The 19,675-nt window shown below is 40.6% G+C and overlaps 3 protein-coding genes and 2 non-coding genes across 7 annotated transcripts; all 5 read left to right on the top strand.

The window, feature by feature from the left end:
* The first annotated feature begins 774 nt into the window (after positions 1 to 774).
* On the top strand, positions 775 to 3,857 carry prim1 (DNA primase subunit 1). Its single transcript, XM_067240298.1, has 13 exons — positions 775 to 942; positions 1,185 to 1,342; positions 1,549 to 1,655; positions 1,757 to 1,830; positions 1,919 to 2,055; positions 2,221 to 2,279; positions 2,373 to 2,487; positions 2,591 to 2,677; positions 2,765 to 2,897; positions 3,010 to 3,079; positions 3,192 to 3,298; positions 3,474 to 3,572; positions 3,664 to 3,857. The coding sequence occupies exons 1-13, from the start codon at positions 834 to 836 to the stop codon at positions 3,681 to 3,683; spliced, it is 1,275 nt and encodes a 424-aa protein (XP_067096399.1). The 5' UTR covers positions 775 to 833; the 3' UTR covers positions 3,684 to 3,857.
* Positions 3,858 to 4,038: 181 nt separating this feature from the next.
* naca (nascent polypeptide associated complex subunit alpha) lies at positions 4,039 to 13,213 on the top strand. Of its 3 annotated transcripts, none has more exons than XM_067240781.1 (9): positions 4,039 to 4,090; positions 5,251 to 5,326; positions 8,354 to 9,865; positions 10,569 to 10,654; positions 11,006 to 11,083; positions 12,036 to 12,182; positions 12,397 to 12,525; positions 12,695 to 12,817; positions 13,091 to 13,213. In XM_067240781.1, the coding sequence occupies exons 2-9, from the start codon at positions 5,257 to 5,259 to the stop codon at positions 13,103 to 13,105; spliced, it is 2,160 nt and encodes a 719-aa protein (XP_067096882.1). In that variant the 5' UTR covers positions 4,039 to 4,090; positions 5,251 to 5,256; the 3' UTR covers positions 13,106 to 13,213. The 3 variants fall into 3 exon arrangements, with proteins under 3 accessions (XP_067096882.1, XP_067096883.1, XP_067096884.1); XM_067240782.1 differs by lacking the exon at positions 8,354 to 9,865 and adding an exon at positions 6,556 to 7,329; XM_067240783.1 differs by lacking the exon at positions 8,354 to 9,865.
* On the top strand, positions 10,796 to 10,869 carry LOC136946639 (small nucleolar RNA SNORD59). Its single transcript, XR_010876977.1, has one exon. It is a non-coding gene; the product is annotated as a small nucleolar RNA SNORD59 (small nucleolar RNA).
* LOC136946640 (small nucleolar RNA SNORD59) lies at positions 12,950 to 13,023 on the top strand. The gene has a single exon (XR_010876978.1). It is a non-coding gene; the product is annotated as a small nucleolar RNA SNORD59 (small nucleolar RNA).
* Positions 13,214 to 13,900: 687 nt separating the features above from the next.
* On the top strand, positions 13,901 to 19,661 carry ptges3b (prostaglandin E synthase 3b (cytosolic)). The gene is made up of 8 exons (XM_067240180.1): positions 13,901 to 14,058; positions 16,814 to 16,927; positions 17,038 to 17,107; positions 17,212 to 17,310; positions 17,388 to 17,477; positions 17,841 to 17,894; positions 17,994 to 18,021; positions 18,561 to 19,661. Coding segments are annotated over exons 1-8 (477 nt in total). The 5' UTR covers positions 13,901 to 14,056; the 3' UTR covers positions 18,581 to 19,661.
* Positions 19,662 to 19,675: the final 14 nt, after the last annotated feature.

Here is a 19,675-nt window from a genome sequence, read left to right as displayed (position 1 = left end):
TATTCTTAACAGAAGCACCCTCACCATTATGGAGAGAGCTCTCACCACTGCACAGTGGAAAGTGGAACAAGTATTTGTGAGTGGCCACTCAATTTCTCTGCTCTCAATTAACAGCAGCATCACTTCAGTCAGGTGAGCCTGAGACTATAGGCACACTACAGAAGCAAAGGAGGCCACACATCCTGTATTTATCTTTAAACACATCAGTCAGTCTGCTAACAGGGGCACATCTTCGCTGATTCCTCTGGAGAAACTGCAGTGCAGTGGTCGTGAAGGAGGTGGTGTGTACAGAGAGGCATCTCATTGATATTCATTGAGTGCTCCACAACAACAAATTACAGTTATATCGCCCTCCAGTGGTTTCAAAGTGAAGGTGCAAACTGGCAGCAATAAACAATAAAACCTGCACATGGACAGGCTACATATAACACTTTTTTATAAATGTTATCTTCTTGCGATGGGGTAAGATACAGTAGGCCTATATGAAGAGTGATCACTGTCTACATATAATGACATGGGGAAATGTAGCGATGGTGCAGTGATGAATAACAAAACTACATATCCCATGAATACATGTTCACAACAACTTTTTGGTTTTCCGGTTAATATCGACATCGTTTTATAACACTTTATACGCCAGATGGACGGAGTTAAGCGTTTTGAACTAGCTCAGTCAGTCAAAGCTAACGAATCCGCCTACCGGGATTGTTGTACTTTACAAAACGAAAGGTCTATTTCCAGATTTTGGCGCGTTCACTCCGCGGTGTGGTAGTTTTGTGTCAAACCAGCCAGAACAACTTTAATAGGTTTTCATATGTTTTACATTTCTAGCAATGCTGTCCTCAGATTACGACCCAGCATCGCTGCCAGATCTATTGCCTTTGTATTACAGGCGACTTTTCCCATATTATCAATACTACCGGTGGTTGAACTATGGAGGAGGTGAGCTGGTTGGATAGCAAGCTAAGGCAACAATTGATGTTAGCTAGTATTTAACTATCACCGTCACAATAATAATCGAAAATGGCTTTCAGTTGTTTTTGTTTAGATTAAAGATGCCGTATCAAAAGATTTAACTTTGAAATCATTAGCTATTTAACCTTCTTGCTACTATTTTGGAACTCAAATCACTTAGCTGTCATCAGTAAAGTCTAATGTTGTTATTTGTGCCCTGCTTCTCACAGTGACAAAGAACTACTTCCAGAACCGAGAGTTTAGCTTCACCCTGAAGGATGACATTTACGTTCGATACCAGTCTTTTAGTAGTCAGCACGAGTTGGAGAAAGAGATGCAGAAGATCAACCCCTTCAAGATTGACATCGGGGCTGTCTACAGTCACAGAGTGAGACTTTGTTATTGTTAGACACTGTTTTTTTTCTTTATCATTGATTATGGTGATTATGCTACTGTTGATCATGTGTGAATGTTGAAAAAGTACATGTTTCTAAAGAGAAGAGAATGGAGTAGAGGCCTGGGGGTTATCAGTGATTGTTTTGGCTGTCTTGCTTTATTTTCCATAATTGCAGGTTATTTCTTTGTCACTTACAGCCCAATCAGCACAACACAGTGAAGTCTGGAACCTTCCAGGCTCTGGAGAAGGAGTTGGTGTTTGATATTGATATGACAGACTACGATGATGTCAGAAGCTGCTGCAGGTATCTAAACTACAGCCACACAAAAAAATCCTAAAGAAACCCTTTGTTAAGCTTATCCGGATGCAGAGGTGTTGCCCAATGTTTTGTTCTGCTGTTTTCAGTGCTGCAGACATCTGCCCAAAATGCTGGACTCTGATGACTATTGCCATCCGTATCCTGGACAGGGCCCTTCGAGGTGAATTAGGAAAACTAAAGTTTGTATATAGGGAATAGGTCCTGTTGCAGGTTGACTAATGGAAAATGGCAATACTATTCTATTCCAGACGACTTTGGTTTCCAGCACTGCCTGTGGGTTTACTCTGGCAGAAGAGGGGTGCATTGTTGGGTGTGTGACGAGGCAGCCAGAAAGCTCTCTGTGGCAGCACGCTCTGCTGTTGCAGAGTACCTCAGCCTTGTGAAGGTAATGTGACATATTAATACAACATGTCTCTTGTTCCTCACTCATCAAATTAACACACTGAGTAAAAAGCCTTCGCACCCAATAAGAAATATTGAAAGAGTGATTTCTGATAATAAAATGCTGGTGGGAAATATATTCTTATGAAAAATAATTTGCTTTTTAAAGGGTGGGGAAGAGACAGCAAGGAAAGTGGTGCTGACAGACCCAATTCATCCTTTCATCAAGTAAGACATGCAAAGTTTTCTTGCACCTTAATAAACCATGGAGCTTGAGCTTAGTTTTGTATTTGTCGCAAAAATATTCTCTGTACCTACCAGAGAGGCCCTGACAGTGGTGACGCAGTACTTCCCTCAGTATGCTCTAAAGGACCAGGACATAATGGGCATCAAGGAGACTATTGACAAAGTGCTCACACTCGTCCCTGAAGATATCCTTTTTCTTCTGAATAGTCTTGCCAGGACACACACCCTCAGCTTTATTATAAGGCCTTGATACAATAAAATGTCCATGTCCTTAACCACATACTTAACATATCAGGAAGGAGTTGCTGCAGTACTTTCAGAGTGAGAAAAATCCTGAGAAGCGCTGGGACAGGCTCAAGATTCTAGTCGAACAAAAACGTGTAAGTGATGTGTCAGTAAAAACGAAGCCATGTTAAAGCTCACAATATTCGGCATGTTGGCTGACCACTTATATTTTATTCACCCAGGGAACTACTAAGAAAGGCCACTACTTTGAAATGGAGATTATGCTACAGTATTGCTACCCACGACTTGATGTTAATGTCAGTAAAGGAGTCAACCACTTACTAAAGAGCCCCTTCAGTGTCCACCCCAAAACAGGTTGAGACAACTCTCCTAGCTAAGCATGGTTACACACACACAAAAAAAAACATTTTATATTCCTTTCTATCAAACATGTAACTCTTTGCATACATGTTCTGCACCCCATTAGGGCGAATCTCTGTTCCTATTGACCTGAGAGAACTGAATGAGTTTGATCCCTTTGATGTGCCCACTATCAGGTACGTTTTCAGTCAGTTTGTCACTTCTTTGTCCTGCTTCCCTTCTGCCAAAGTCTGGTTGATACTATGTGAGCCATACTCATCAGTGGTGTTATTACCCTCGCTGTTCCAGTCTAATCTGTGAGGAGCTTGATCGGCCCAGGACAGCAGAGGAAGATGAAGAAGATGCCAAGGAGAAAGAGAATGAGAAAGAGGCAGGAGAGCGACGGAAGTTGAGAGGTAACCAAGCAAGAACCCCACCTTTGATTATATAATATATGTAGCCTAATCTGTCCTTTCAAGCTTTTCAACGTGTATTGTTGCATTGTTACTAAACAATGTATATTTAGTCATATTTTCCATGATTTGTTTTAGGCAACAAAATGCAATATTATATATTTTTCATTTCCTATAGACTACAAACGTACAAGCTTGGCAAAGTATGTGAAACTGTTTGATCAGTTTGTGGAAAGCATGGCACGCTCTCGGAAAGGCGAGCTTCTGAAAAAGAGTGGTACGTAAAATACATTTTAAAAATCCTGTTGTAAAGATCACATTAAGATGTGAACAAGTTAATGACCATTCTTTTTCCTTTTTTCTCACAGATATGCAAAAGGACTTTTAAGTCTACAGATGTTGTATGTGTGATCTAATTAAATGTCCACAATTTGATTATGCTCATTGCATTTATATTAAAGGTATAACTTCCCCTACAGCTACTCATGCACATTCTGCATTTTTTTTTTTTACTGTGCATATTTTGGTTGTCATTTCTTAAATAAAATACTTTCATACCTTTATATGTCTTTGTAATTTTCGTACAGTTTAACTATACTGGCTACTCTTATTCACAGTGAAACATTTATTATTCACATTCGTGCTTGATTTTTGTTAGTGGAAAACGATGCAACCCCTAAATTCTAACAAGCTCAAACACAACCCGGAACCAGAAGTAAAGCCAGTCTGATATCACCGCGAGACAGAGGTCAGAAATCCCTCTTACAGCCATCTTGGAAATAGTGTCCTGACTCGGTGAGTGTCTCTGCTTGTAATCTAACTTCATCCTACAAATTGTCTATGATATAACTTCCAACAACATAGATTTAATGGTTCGTTAGAAAAATGCATTCACATTTATGTAAATATTACTGTTTTTTGTTTGCTCTACAATAAAATACCTACTCTAAATGTTCCTCATCGCTAGTTCAAAATGGGGGGGACATGGCGCTAGCAAACTCGGGCCGACTTGGTTAGAGTTAATATGGATATTAATGGTCAAGAACCAACTTGAGTTATCAGCCTCCTGGGGTGCATGAGAAATGTTCTGGCTGGGCACACTTCATTTGTTATTAGTTTATGCTGATCAGTGTCAGTGTAGTTCTAATTATCTGGCTAGCTAGAGTTGGAGTAAAAAGAAAGGAATTGTCTTTGTCAGCTATCCTGGCTAGATTGACAGCGCACCGTCAGGCTTCAGGACATAAGAGCATGCTACTTTTGTGGGGTGTTGACAGAACTCAAATGTTGGTTGATAAATGGGAGTTTTGTACGTTGATGAGAGATCCACGTTACCTGTGTTTGAAAATAGTTGCTAGCCTGCCTGGTTCAGTAGCTTCAAGCTTTGACTGGGCAGCCTGTAAGCATTTACAGTACAATATGTTGCAAGCCTGCCTGCTTTCGCTGTTTAGTCAAGTTAAATCGCTTGCCTCGATGGGTTTGAACTGAATTATTATACTTTCTAAAACTTGTATAATCCACTGTCCTGCAACCAATCCTGTTATCTAAAATGGCTACTGAGACAGACTAACGACAACGTTAGTCCGCAATCTGCCTTCTTGGTTAGTCGGGCACGTGAATTGAGGCAGGCATGTGCACAATAAGGTGAGTTAGCCGATAGCAAGATGGTATCTAGTACTTTGCCATACAATCGCTATAGAAATGTGTTTAAACAAGTAGAATGGGGCGGGGCCATGTACTCTATACTTGATACCCTTTTAACGTCGACATTTTCAATGAATGCTGAAATTTCAGCAAAAGGATATTGCCATTTGGACTGGATAAAAAAAGATTATGAACCAATTTCATTTAATATGGTTTGTGTCATAAGGGATCTTGGTTCGTGACTCGTATTAAAAGTTCAAGTTAACATTGATGGTCAACTTTCAAGTAACTGTTATTCCTTTATCTCCTTTAAGACAAAAATGCCCGGCGAAGCCACAGAGACAGTTCCAGTCACCGAGCAGGAGATGCAGCAGCCTCAAGTAGAAACTGGTATGTATAAAAAGTTATTTCCCACTTGCATGTTAAGATACTAAACAACCCAAGTAAATGGGGTCCTGGAACTCAAAATACTACTCTGGATGTATTGATAAATTCAAGGTCTATGTCCAGCCTTACATATGGTGGCTGTCAATCTAGAATAGCTTTGCATTCCATTATTAGAATAACCTTAGAAAATCATTGAATACCAATGGTGACAAACCTTTTTTATTTCCTTTGGGTCACCTGACAGTGTTGCCCAGGTTCCTGTTTTTTGAGTATGTATGAGAAATGTGTTGGGTTTATTTTAAAAGGAGTTGACTTTGCTCAAATCCTATTATATTGTGGGTGGATAGGATGAGGGACTAAATGTGTCCTTCGAAAGTAAAGAATTCTTTCCACTGTTCAGAAAAAGGGTTAACCAGGACCCCAGTTTACACAAACAAACTCACAACAGCCTGTTGAATGTAACTGCACAGACAACTGTGTTGTATAACACACATGGGTAATGCACGGGTATTTGTAGTCTTGCACACTAGGACTGAACATTGCAGTGAAACAAACCCTGCACGAAAACATTTAAATTAATGAGCAATCTTGTCAAAAAGGCGTGGCACTGATCATTATCATGGTAAAACATGTATTTTGGTTTTGTTTATTTCATGCACATTGTTTTCATTGACCATGTTAAAGTGTAGCCATCAGTATTTTTAACACTTGATTATTTCTTTGGTAGAGACTTTGGCTCATGTTAAATTAAAATGTAGTCTGTAGTATTGAATGCTACCCTTCCTTCAAGAGGGTTTTACTCACTTAGGGTCTGAAAGTTGTATATTCCCACTGTCAATCTTATAGACATAAACACTGCATGATATCTGGGAAATGGGCACAAGTTTCGTGTGTGCGCACACAACACTCACCTATTCTTGGTTTTCTTTCAAATGGTGACTGTAAAGCTGATGTCTGCATCCCTAAACAACATCACTCATACATTGGTTCAGTTGAAATGTGGTAATCACAACCCTAATGTACCTAAATGTTTTTGTTTTTAACTAAGAATTTTAGACCTGAGCTTCTATGAAGGCTTATAGTGCCATGTCCATATCTTAAAGGGTTCAATTCAGTAGCCCTGCCTCTGTACAGTAACTTCCCCCTTCCCTCAACACACACACCATCGCAATGACTACATCACTCCCTGCTGCTCCTCCTCTTGCTCCTCCTTTCCATCCTATCTGCTCCAGGGGTGTTGAGTCCCTCTGTTCCCCCTGAGATGGCTGTTTCTGAAGTGACCAAGGCAGCCACTTTGGAGCATCCAGTGCCTGCAGAAGGCTCCATGGAGATTGAGATACAACCAGTGCTAGAAGTAGCTTCTTCAGAGGTTCCCGTAGGCCAGCTTAACGGTGTAGCTCTGGTTGAAGGTACTATGCAGGCTGAGGTGTCATTACCTTCAGATGAAGCTTCTATACCACAAGTGACCACTGACCCAGTTGAAGCTGCCACACCTGCCCAAGAAGAAGCAGCTGTTCAAGAACCCTCAGCCCTCAGTGAGGATTCAGCTGTTCAAGACCAACAAGATGCAGCCAGAGAGCCTGTTGTACAAGAGGAACCTGAACTAGCTGCAGGAGAACCTGCTATTCATGACCCTGTGGTGGTGGCCGAAGATGCTCCTGTCCAAGAACCAGTGCCAATTGTGGAAGAAATTGCTGACACTGTGGATGGCATGGCACGAGTTGCCCCAGAGGTCACTTCTGAGCCTGCTGTTGAAATTCTCACTGAAGACTTGAAGATGGTTAGCCTGTCTACAAATGAAGCTGATGATGCCAAACCAAGCTTTGAAGTGGTTATATCAGACACTGTTGCAACTGAACCGGAATCACTGCCTGCTGATATGACTGGGGGGACCACGCAAAAGGAAAGTCTTGAGAAAGAGCCAATTACTTTGCTCTCTGAAGCCATCCAGACAAAGGTGATGTCTAATCGTGCAGGCCCATCCCTCACCACCCGGCACCTGTCAGGTGGGTTCATTTGTGTGGAAAGTTAAGCTGCTTTTCCATTTCCAACCCAGCTTCCTCTTTCAGATCTTTGGTTCCATATGCTTGCAACAATAAGGCCTTTTCTTCCGTTTCAACTGGTACTTAAACTGGTAACAACACTCGTATGGTGAATCAATGGTAAATGCTTATTTTAAGCATAATCTATATTTTTTTAATTTGGTTTGTTTAAAACTTGCGGTCTCTTTTTGAATACGGTATTAGTCTTGTTATTTCTTGAAGCAGGCCAGTCCGTTATGTACTCAATGTTTAAAGAATATCTCACGTCCATCAACTCGTCTTTTTTGCCAGTTTGTAATCATTGTCCTATGACTGTTGCATTTCTCACTGTCTTCCTTATCAATGTATTTAGATCTCTGTGAAACAATTCAATGATCCAATTTTGTATAATGAGTAGGCAATACTCTAACGTGCATGTTGAGAATTTGTTTTCTGAAGTTGTAGGAAAGGGATTGATCCAACATTTCTCAACTGCACACCTCTCTTGCAATGTGTTTACTACTTATAGATTTAATTACACATCTTGTCATTATATACTAAGTTTACTTGAAGTTAGGTTGATTATTTGGTTTTGTGCTTGAAATGGTTTGTATGTGCTCTCGGTATACAAGCAATATTTAAGGTTTGAGGGTTACTTTTTAGAGGGTCACTGGTCTATGAACTGTCTCAAACATCAGTGGTGCCACGCTATGTCAATGCAGATTGCCATGCATTTTGACGTTTACCCCCTTTGCACCGAGTGAGTCCTCAGATTTGACCATAGGTTGTTAACTTTGGAGAAACACAAAATTATTGAGTGTGTGGAACTGTGCTTGAATTACGTTTTTTCGAGTTGACTGACGGTTCTAATGGATTTGCTTGGACACTTGAGTGTGGTGTGGTTTTCACTTTTTCTTAATCCTGATGAGGCAAAAGTGCTTCAGATGTTAACACGCATGATCCACCTTTCACTAAATTCCGCACTCATAAAAACATTTGTTTCGTTCAGCCATACCTCCTGCCCCTGAAAGTGTGGCTGCCTCCGCTCAGGCTGCTGCTGGCCCAGCTAAGGCCAAAGGCAAAGAGGCAAAGGGTGGACCAGGTTCTTCTGCCCCAAAGGCTGTCCCTGGCAGAAGAAAACGATCCTCGATGTCTGCCTCCTCATCATCTCCCACCTCCCCCAAGTCCACTTCATCCTCCACTCCACGATCTCCCTTAGCCTCCTCACCCGGAGGTTTTTCATCTAGCCCAAGCAATCGTGCTGCCCCCAAGGTTGTAAAGGCTGGCAAACAAGGAAAGGTTAAAGGAGAGCCATTCAAACCCTCTCGTGATCTGCCAGTCCCAGCTGAGGCTTCTGTTCCAGAATCAGTTGTAGCTGACCCTGTTGAGTGTAAATCTATCCCAACAGCAGAGGCCAAGCCTGTTGAGCCCAAAACTGAACCTATTGAGGCCAAAATGACCCCAGTTGAGCTTGAACCTGCCCTCGTTTCTGTCCCTGCTGAGCCTGCAGCCCCTACACCCATCCCGCCCAAGCCTGTTGCAGCCCCTGTGGCTTTCAAAGTGACTTCTAAGCCTGCTGCTGCTGCACCTGTCTCATTTGCCGAAGCAGTTGCAAGAGGTTCCCCTAAACTTGCTCCTGAGGTGTCTGCAGTCAGCCCAGAGCCAAAATCAATTGAGGTTACAGAGAAGGTTGAGGTGAAGGCATGTTTGGCCCCTGTCCCAGCTCCAATTAGGCCTGCCCCCCAGGCTGCACCCTTACCTGCCTTGGATGATGACCTCCCTCCTCTTATTCCACCTGCAGAGCCTGTCAAAATGCCAGTGTTCCTACCCCCTGCTGTAGTAGAGTTCCCTAAGCTTGTAACAGCTCCTTCTAAACCGTCAGCAGTTGAGGTGATTAACCAGCCAGCTGCACAACCAGCTCCCCCTAAACCTGCCTCAGTTGAGCCTGTTATTGAGCCTGCTGTTGTACCAGCTTTTGAACAGGCAGCTGTACCTACCCCTCCTCCCCCTGCTGAGGGTGCTGCTGACAAGTCAGTTAAGGTACTTGCCCCAGAGGTTCCGAAACCTACCCCTGTTAAGCCTACTGCTGATGTGCCAGTTGCCTCTCCTGAACCAGCTGCAGTGCTTACTCCAGCGGTTCCCAAACCTACCCCTGTTAAGCCTGCTGCAGAGCAGCCAGTTGCTGCTCCTGCACCAGCTGCAGTGCCTACTCCAGCGGTTCCTAAACCTACCCCTGTTAAGCCTGCTGATAAGCCAGTTGCTGCTCCTGCACCAGCCCCTGAACCAGCTGCAGTGCCTACTCCAGCGGTTCCTAAACCTACCCCTGTTAAGCCTGCTGCTGATAAGCCAGTTGCTGCTCCTGCACCAGCCCCTGAACCAGTTGCAGTGCCTACTCCAGCGGTCCCTAAACCCATTGAAGTGGTTGTTGTACCCCCACCATCCCCCGTTTCAGCCCCAAAACCTGTCACAGTCCCTGCTAAAACTCCAATGAAGGTGGAGCCAGGGATCAAGAATGACAAGGGTATTTCTTCTTTCTGTGTCCCGTGTGGTTTCCCAACATTTTTGCTTTCTAGAAAACAAACAAGTAGAATATATTTGTCTCCATTAGCTCGGCTTCAACTGTTAACCTTAAGAACTGGCCTGTTTCAAAGATGACTTAGTTTTTGAACTATTTATTGGTTAAATTAGTGCTCCCACATTTGAGGACCATTTCATACTATTTGGGATGGAACCACAAGGTCTTTGTTATATTTACCACTGCCAAAAAGGTTCAAGGAACAGAAAGGCTGCTTTTGTCTATTTAATATATTTTTCCTTTTTAAGGTTTTAATGCATTTTGAGCTTAATGTGGAAAATGGCAAACGTTAATAGATCGGTTTCCTAAAACATGAATACACATTTTTAATTGGGAGGTTCTTTATCTGTTTTTAAAGGGTTGATAAAAAATATTTTCATTCATTTTCTTACATTTGCCTGCTAATGCATTCATTTTTATACGGATAGCAGGTTCTTCTGTTAACCCCATCCACATAACCGTCGTGTTTCAGTGCCTCAGATGACAAGTAAAACGATTACTATGCACATTCAAAATTTCTGTCCTCATCCAGCCCTCTTACATACTTGGTCAACTTAAAATAACAATTTGTCTCATAGGTTACCTCAGGATATGTGAAGTTGTCAACATGTGCTTTGGCTCATTACTGTTTTTGTGGGGGGGCCTACAGGTTCTGGCACTGAATCGGACAGTGATGAATCAGTACCAGATCTGGAGGAACAGGACTCTGCACAGACACAGACGCAGCAGGCTCAGGTAAACACATTTGTGATATTGTAAGAACTGAAGGGGACAGCTCAAGTAAAGCAAAAATACTGGCTGAGATCAAATACTCGCTGATACTGCTTTTACGTCCTGGATATGTGAGAATCACCTGGTAATGTTAAGACTCTTGACTCTTCAATGATGAATAACACAGTGACTTTCGTTCTTCTGAGTCTACTGAAGCCAATCTTTCTGTCCTGAGAAGAGAAAATGTCTAAGGTGATTTGTCACCCTAAATGCCTGACAAGTATTTAGCAATAAAAATGATCAGGTCCTGACCTTTGACTGCATGCTATGGGTTATTTTATATTGTGTAAGTTTTAATGATTTTCTTTTCTACAGCTTGCTGCTGCTGCAGAGATCGATGAAGAACCAGTAAGCAAAGCCAAACAGAGTCGTAGTGAAAAGAAGGCACGAAAGGTAACAAGTGATATTCCTTTCAGTTACTTACCCATCTTAAAATGCATTTCCTTACTTGCATCTGCTGTAATTTGGAGGCACAATGCTATGCTGATCATAAGCGTAGCAGTAATTAACAGGGCTTGAACCATTTTGTCGCATATGCTCCCAAAATGTTATGTGTGACCTCAAAATACATTTGGGAGCATTTGTGCAAGTGCAAATAATCGTTATGGTGCAATAGGGCTGAACGATTTAGGAAAATAAGATAATCGTGATTAATTTGCAATTGCGATTATTATGATGTATTATTAATATAGATATATACTAGCCTACTGATCTCCAGTCAGCAACGTAACACACGAAGTTCAGAAAAACTAAGGACAACATACCGCACAACATGTAGCCTACCTCATCGAAAATAATTTGGTAAATCAAAGCTAAACTAGAAACGTAAGCATTAGTTTCCCGGCCGTGCCAAATGATGTTGTGTCCTTGGGCAAGGCACTTCACCCTACTTGCCTCGGGGAGAATGTCCCTGTACTTACTTTAAGTCGCTCTGGATAAGAGCGTCTGCTAAATGACTAAATGTAAAAATGTCTAAATGCAAAGTAAAATCGCAGCCTTTGCGATTACAAAATCGCATTCTGTCCCATCGCGATATTAATCGCAAATGCAATTAATCGTTCAGCCCTATGGTGCAACCTGTTTTAATTTCTGTACAAAACTCGTGCTCAAAATTTGAAGTGCTGCAAAGGCGATATAGAAATGTGTGTTTGGTGCTCCTACATTTTTGCTGGTGCTCCTAACTTTTAAATTTAGGAGCACCAGTGCTACCATGTAATCCAAAAAACATTTCAAGCCCATATAAAGTTCTCTTTAAAATCAAACAGATTTTGGAGGGTCCTTTTCTTGCTTTTAGTCCATTAACATGACTTGCATAATTATTATTTTTTCCCATCCCCCCTTTCAGGCCATGTCTAAATTGGGTCTAAGGCAGGTAACGGGAGTCACCAGGGTTACCATTCGCAAGTCAAAGAACATCCTGTTCGTCATCACCAAACCAGACGTGTACAAGAGTCCTGCATCAGACACCTATATTGTCTTTGGTGAGGCTAAGGTAAGATGCCAACAGTGAACATCCAGCGGTCTGAATTATGTTTAATGTGTCACTCTGGTCAATAACAAAGAGCTGATTTTTTTTCTTCTTTGGCATTACATTTGAAGATAAGACTTTCTATTTCTTGCTGTTTTTTTGACAGTCTGTGTCCAGTTGCTTTTTATGTCAAATTAATTATTTGGTATCACTCATTATCCTGTTCTTTGTGCCTTAGATTGAAGATCTGTCTCAGCAAGCCCAGCTAGCCGCTGCAGAGAAGTTCAAGGTACAAGGAGAAGCAGTGTCAAACATCCAAGAAAACACACAGACGCCAACTGTACAGGAGGAGAGCGAAGAGGAGGAGGTTAGAGACGGGGACGGGGGGGTGAAATCTCTTAACTGTGTCTTCATATCTTGTTAACTCTTGATGGTATATACTGTTCTCGTCATATATTCCACTTTCCTAAACAAATTGGAATCAATCAAATCTCATAAATCCACGTTCTGTATTTGAACTGTGCTCTTCTGAATAGGTTGACGAGACTGGGGTTGAGGTGAAGGACATTGAACTTGTGATGTCACAAGCCAATGTGTCGCGGGCAAAGGCAGTACGCGCCCTGAAAAACAACAACAACGACATTGTCAATGCTATTATGGTAAGGTTATGTTTTTATATAAAAATGTGTATATATATATATTTCAATATAGTCTGTGTTACACACACATCATCTGTGAGTCAGTCTAAATTCAAATGATCAGCTCAGTTCAGACTATATTGAATTATGCTCTCTTCTATGATGATTGATACAGTGACTTTCGTTCTTCTGAGTACAATGAAGCCAACCTTTCTGTCCTGAGAAGAGAAACCTTTTTTAAAGTCAAAAAGCTTTAGCTTGTACAAAAATTTACGTTTGTTTTTGTTTTCACAGGAATTGACGATGTGAGAGCACATGGGAGGAGAAGGGGTTTATGAAAGGTTGCTGATTTAATCTACACTTGTTTGTACAATTTATACCCAAGATGGAAATAAAGTTGTGGCTTGATGAATTGAATTCAGTGTCTCTTTGAATTTTTGGGTGCATGAAATTGATTGCATGTTCATTTGGTGTTAACAACTCAACACATTCCTTTGGAATTGAAGTAAAATAAGTTGGGGAAACAGAAGAGCTATTTAGGCAGTGCCACAATTTTCATTCTGTGGGACCGAAGATCAGTCTTTGTTACAACAGATCTAAATAACATTCACAGACAAATTAAGGTGTCAATAGGTTCTGGTAACATATATCAAAACAATATAATTTAAGTTCTATTTACTTAACTGTAAACAAAAGTAGGTTTGATACAGATATATTTTATTTTGCATAGAATTTGTTGCCTAGCATTTCATATTCTGTAAGATTTATTTCAGTAAATTCCTTGTTCATGTAAACTTACTTGGCGAATAAAGGTGATTATGATCCTAAGGGTGACTGCTCTTTTGAGGACTGGGAAGACTAATATTTCAAAGAAAAAAATGTGATCAGTTTCCAATAGGTTGAGAAACAATTCAAGTTAGACCACAAATCAAATATTTCTGAGGCTGCAGAGTTGTCAGTTACAGGCGCTAAGCCAAGGAAAGGGCAGAGCCTTTCTTCCAGTCATCACATCAATCGCAGCTGTGGTGAATCTAGAAACGTCTGTGCGCGCGATAGTTGCGTCAGCGTCATTCATACGAGTCACTACGCGACCCAGTACTAAACGAGTGTAAAACAGGCATTGAAAGGGTAGCAGTGCAGTGTGCGGCTATACTCTTTATTTACTTCTATTTTACTTCAGCCAATTGAAACGAGAGGGCCAGTTATTCTCAACATATCTATTATCAAGGAGAAGGAGATATCGCATCCACATATCAAGTCATGTAAGTTTGAAAAGAATGGCGAGCGCGTGTCCGCAGAGAACAGCTAGCTAGCCAACTAGCTAATAATAGCATGCTGCTAGTGGAAACAGCATAAGGAGGCCGAGACTAGTATTGCCCGATACAAACATTCTGTAATAGTACTGCATGCATCGAAATGTGTCATTTTAAGCAGGTCTAATACAGTTGGATCAAAATATATGTACGTTTCCCACATGAATAGGCATGTTAGCATAACAAAATTCGGCATCCCCTAAATCTGCACGTGTTGGTCCTTTCATGAAACGGCCCCTTCCAGAAAAGTCGGACCTGCTTTGACGTGCAAGTAGCCATAGCCTACTGTCTCACTTGCGAGTTGGCAAGCTAACCTACCAACCCTCCGAATGCTAACTTGGGTATTACCAGTGCGCAGTGGCGGGAGGACTGGCCGATTTAGCTTGCTTACGGATGTAATTTACACATTGATTAAGTAGCTAGGAGAAATGTAATGATGAATTTAGTTTTGAATATATTTTAATGGACTTGTAGTTAAGTAGAAATTCACGGAAACACCGTTTTGTTAACTTAAAAACCAAATGTTGATATTTCATGATGCTAAGAGCCACTGCATGCTAGTTAGCTCGGAAGATGGCATACATACCGCTTGCTAACTTGCTAGCTAAGTACACCGCATGTCTCGTTCATTTAAATTTTCCAGTATGACCAATTGATGAACTTAATATTTTGAGCAGTTATAGTACTGGTGAATCGTTAACGGTAGTTACACATAGTATTTATATATCTAGTTAGATGTCTAAATAAAAGCTTTAGATGGGCATCAACGTTTGCGAGCAACTACATCATTGAATGATGGGGCAGTGTAGGTCAGTTTCAAACGAGACTTGTACTTTTATAATATTAGGGTGAGTGTGTTGTCTACTGTCTCACCATGTATGAGATTGTGGTTTTTGACTGTTAAAAACAACATCTTGTGGAAAGATTTTGACAGTCTTGACAACGCTCATCAGAATGAACAGCCTTGCGGTGTGGTCTGCCATCAAATAAATTACTCTTTGCTGCTGCTTATCATGAGCTTCCAAACATATTTCATTAACTGTGCATGTCCACTACAGCGACGCGATGCTTTCCATTCATTTTCAATGGAGCCAGACATAAAGTTGCGAAAATCTCAACTCGAATCGCTTGCGTGGTACATTGTGGGTATCGACGCGATTCGAGTTGAGATTTTCGCAATTTAATGTAAATGAGGAGCGATGACTAATCGGCTTGTTGTGTTTATTGTAACAACCGTTTGTCATGGTAAACATTTTTAGTTTTCACAGTTTCAAGATGGACAAACTGATCATACCCAGGCCTGTTTGATACGTCTCTGTATTCGTACAGATATGTTAAAGGTCCCATGGCACGCTGTTTTTTGATGCTCTTATATATGCCTTAGTGGTCCCATAATACTGTATCTGAAGTCTCTTTCCCGAAATTCAGCCTTGGTGTAGAATTACAGCCACTACCAGCAGTCCCACAATGAGCTTTCCTTACGACGTGCTATTTCTGTGTCTGTAGCTTTAAATGCTATGAGGAGGAGAGAGGCGGGGCTAACTGCCATGCTTCGGTCGTTTGCATGCTATGAGGTCTCAAGGAAAAACCAATATCGCGCTAGCACGGTCGCAGCTAATTTTGTCATTGGTGGGCCGAATTCTCTGGGCGGGCAAAGCAGAGAAAGGGGAGGTAACGTTTCGTCTTATGACGACATAAGAGGAACATTTTCAAATCGAAGTGTTTAAGCTTTCATTTTCTCAAAGGCGGAGAAGAATGCCCAGAGCTTGGTTTACACCCATCAACATTTCTAACCACTGGGGGACCACAGGCAGGCTAGGGGAACTCGTATTTAAGCAATAAGGTATTTGAGGCGGTACTGTGCGCGTCGGGCCTAACAACACCCTTGAATGTACTTAATTGACGATACAGCAATGCCTCGAATACCTTATTGCTTTTATAATACGGTCACCTGCAACATTATAAATACTAAGCTGCCTTTCAGCACAAAATAGTTATAGCCAACAATCGTGTATCGCATTTCAGTAGCCGAGAGAAAATAGTCCCAACGGTTAAAAGAAAATGCTTCACTTTGTTTTTGTATGAGGTAAATTTGTCGCAATACGACGGTGAGTCACAATGACTGATGGGTCAGAATGACCCGAAGATAACACAAGGGTTAATGTGTGTAAGTTTTATTTTGATCAATATTGCGAGTATGCAAACCCAAATCTGCATACTTTGCCATGATGTTATACGAACGACAACAGTGACTTTAGAGAACTCCAACTCGGCATTCATCTGTCTGACACGCCCCTGAGCGTGGTGCACTGTGGGAAGGCAAGCGATTTGTGTCGCTGTAGTGGACACGCACCATAAGCCATTGTGACAAGCTGGTAGAAAATTGATACCATGTGGCAACTGGATACACCTTCCTTTTGATGACCATTGTGCCACAGACTACTGTAGCATCTGTGTGACCCACCTGTCTATTACAGGTGGTTCCCCTGTCACCTACTGAGATGTTGCCATAGTTTTTGTCATGAGACCTTTTATAAAACTAAAATAATTGACTAATTGAGCACAGTACAACTTTATGTAACTTTGTTACAAACATCTGTTAAAATGACAGCCATATTCATTTCAATTCTTGAAAATCTACGTACGCACATAATCTATATAGATACATATCTATAGATATATAACAATTCTTCTCTATTCACAGGCATCCAGCAACAGCCAAGTGGTACGACAGGCGGGATTATGTTTTCATTGAGTTCTGTGTCGCAGACAGCAGGGATGTTAAGGTCAATTTCGACAAGGCAAAGTTTGGTTTCAGGTGAGTGAGTTTGCCAGGCTGTCCACATTTTAAAGCTGCAGCCATGAACTGATATGCGAAGACAAATATACAACTTCCTCCCTTTTTAAAATATCTTTGTTCCTCTACAGTTGTTTTGGGGGAACTGACAACGTCAAACATGACAATGAAGTAGACCTTTTTGAAGCTATTGATCAAAATGTAAGTTTTTCCACGTATATGCCGGCATTCTCTTTCATGCTCTGCCAAATGCATTGGGTGCTGTGATCAGAAGTTCCTTTCTCATGTGATTCTCTCACACACAGGAGTCCAAACATAAACGGACAGATCGATCTGTGTTGTGCTGTTTACGAAAAGCAGATCCAGGAAAGGCGTGGCCAAGGCTAACAAAGGATAAAGCTAAGGTCATTTCTGTTTTCTTGTAGTTGAAATCCTACCAAAAACAACTTGTGCTGCCTCTCTAACTTAATTGTCTCCACAGGTAACCTGGCTGAGTGTGGACTTTAACAACTGGAAAGACTGGGAGGATGATTCAGATGAGGAGCTTGGCAACTTTGACCGTTTCTCAGAGGTAGGCAGGATATTGTTACAACAATTATTAGCTTATCTTTTGTTTTACAAAATAAACAATATTGAAACTGTTCTTGTTAATGTGTTTGATAAATTTGCATAATCAGTCTTCGTTGGTCATACAGGTTCAGAACAAATAAAGCTGACACACAATTCTCTCTGACTTTGCACCTGTGGGAAATGTCAGCTGATGGCCATAAAAACACATTTGAGTGTCCAGAGCTTTAGCGCTCTTTTCAGAACACAAAAGGCCCATGGTTTATTCTAAGACCTTACATTCGGTTGTTACATGAAAAAGGGGCTTAAAACTGCTAAAAATTGCAAACTGTTGCTCTTATAACGACATTTTGACGATCTGTTTCAGATGATGAATACCATGGGAGGGGAGGATGACCTACCTGATTTAGATGGAGCTGATGTAAGAAAGTTTTGAAAAAATGTTTTATACCTTTTTTCATGAGTTATCATTCACAAATGACAATGTTTCACTAAATGCTTTTCTTGATTTCATGTTTAGGATGAGTCTGCAGATAGTGATGATGAAAGTAAGTAACCTTTTCTGTTCCTGCTGAATACTTTATTGAGGTAATATGATTACATGTAAAGTGATAGCCACAAACTTTAAGAATGTGCAGACACTTGGTTGGGAATGTCCATTCAGAATTAACTTATTCCGAATGACCAAATGTTGTGCATGTAAACATTCAGGCCAGTTTCCCTGACATGGATTAAGTCTAGTCCTAAAGTAAGAGAACATTTCAATGAAGATTCCCATTGAAAATGTTTTTAGTCTAGGACTAGGCTAAATCCATGTCTGGGGAAACTGGGCCTCGAACGTTTATTAAATAAGGGTCCACCAACTGAGAGCTATCCTTTTGTAAGTTAATCCTATTACTGGGGTCATGCCCTTGCAACCACAGCTACTAGTTAGTCACTCAACTTTTTTCCCTAAATTACAAGTTAAAAAGTAGTAAACGATCAAGACGTTTTTGTTTACTGTCATTTACCATATGAGTAATTGTAACATGCTGAATTGAATGATTATTTTAATTAATGATTTATTTATTTTTATCTTCATTTTCAGAAATGCCAGATTTGGAATGAAATACTCTTTTTCGGAAAAACGAATGCAGGAGGATTCATCAACAAACTATCTTGGTTGAAGCAGTGAAAAAAAACTGTAAAGATGAGTTGGTAGCCATATTTAAATCCATAGCCTCATGTTCAGAGCGCTCTCCAATCAGTCCACTGAACATTAATATGCATAGTGTTGTACAAAGCAGCTATCTCCGCTTCCATTTGCAGTGCTGCACTTTTGGCGTATTCTGTTTTACTATAAATTACAAGTAAGCACATTTGTTTTGGAACAACTGTACAGTCATCCTCAACCTAGCAATACATGTGAAGAAACTCAAAAAAGTCTTGATATATATCTATAAAAAAAAAATGGGTTTACACCTACGTCCAAATTGTCTGTGTTTTAAAGTTGGTTTCAGTGTAATTCAAGGTAAAAGTTTGATCAATATTATTTTTGAAGACACTAGCCAAGAATCAGTTGCATCTTGCAGTGGGTTCTCTTTTGAGCCTGTGTGTGTGGATAGTAATCTCAGAAACGGTTAACAGTTTTGTAATTCAGATGTTTCCCATTTTTCCTGTAAATCTGTTAAATTCAAAATGTGCCCGTATCAATGTTTATAATATCAAATCTGGAATTTCTGCAGATTAGACATCTCGCTCTGTATTTCCTCACAACCCAATTTTCTGACTATCCTGATCTAGGTTTTGTCACAGTTTGAAATGTGTTCAAGCAAGCATTCACATTGCATTGAACTCAAAGAAAATATTACCCCTTTTAATAACCTATGAAATGAAAGGAGGGCTTGAATATTTTCAGGTCCAAATATCCATATACAAACATACCTTGTTTGTTCTCAAAAATATTGCCTTCTATTCAAAGGTACAGTAGTTAATTCAGATACTTAGCCTAATGGTGTCAGGGAAGATAAGGTTAACATGTATAATGACCAAATTATATTTGCACTGTCAAGGAAATGTGAGATGAGTTCTTGTTCTGTATTTCAACCTGACAGATTATCCCAGGCTGAATAACTTCAATTTGATGTTGAATTACAGTGGAAATTCTTTTTTATTGTCTACATCTTTCTAATAAACTGTCTAAAACTTGGGTGTGTTTATCAA

Source organism: Osmerus mordax, chromosome 7 (genome assembly GCF_038355195.1).
Source record: "Osmerus mordax isolate fOsmMor3 chromosome 7, fOsmMor3.pri, whole genome shotgun sequence".
Classification (NCBI taxonomy): domain Eukaryota; kingdom Metazoa; phylum Chordata; class Actinopteri; order Osmeriformes; family Osmeridae; genus Osmerus; species Osmerus mordax.
This window is presented reverse-complemented; position numbering and strand designations above follow the sequence as displayed.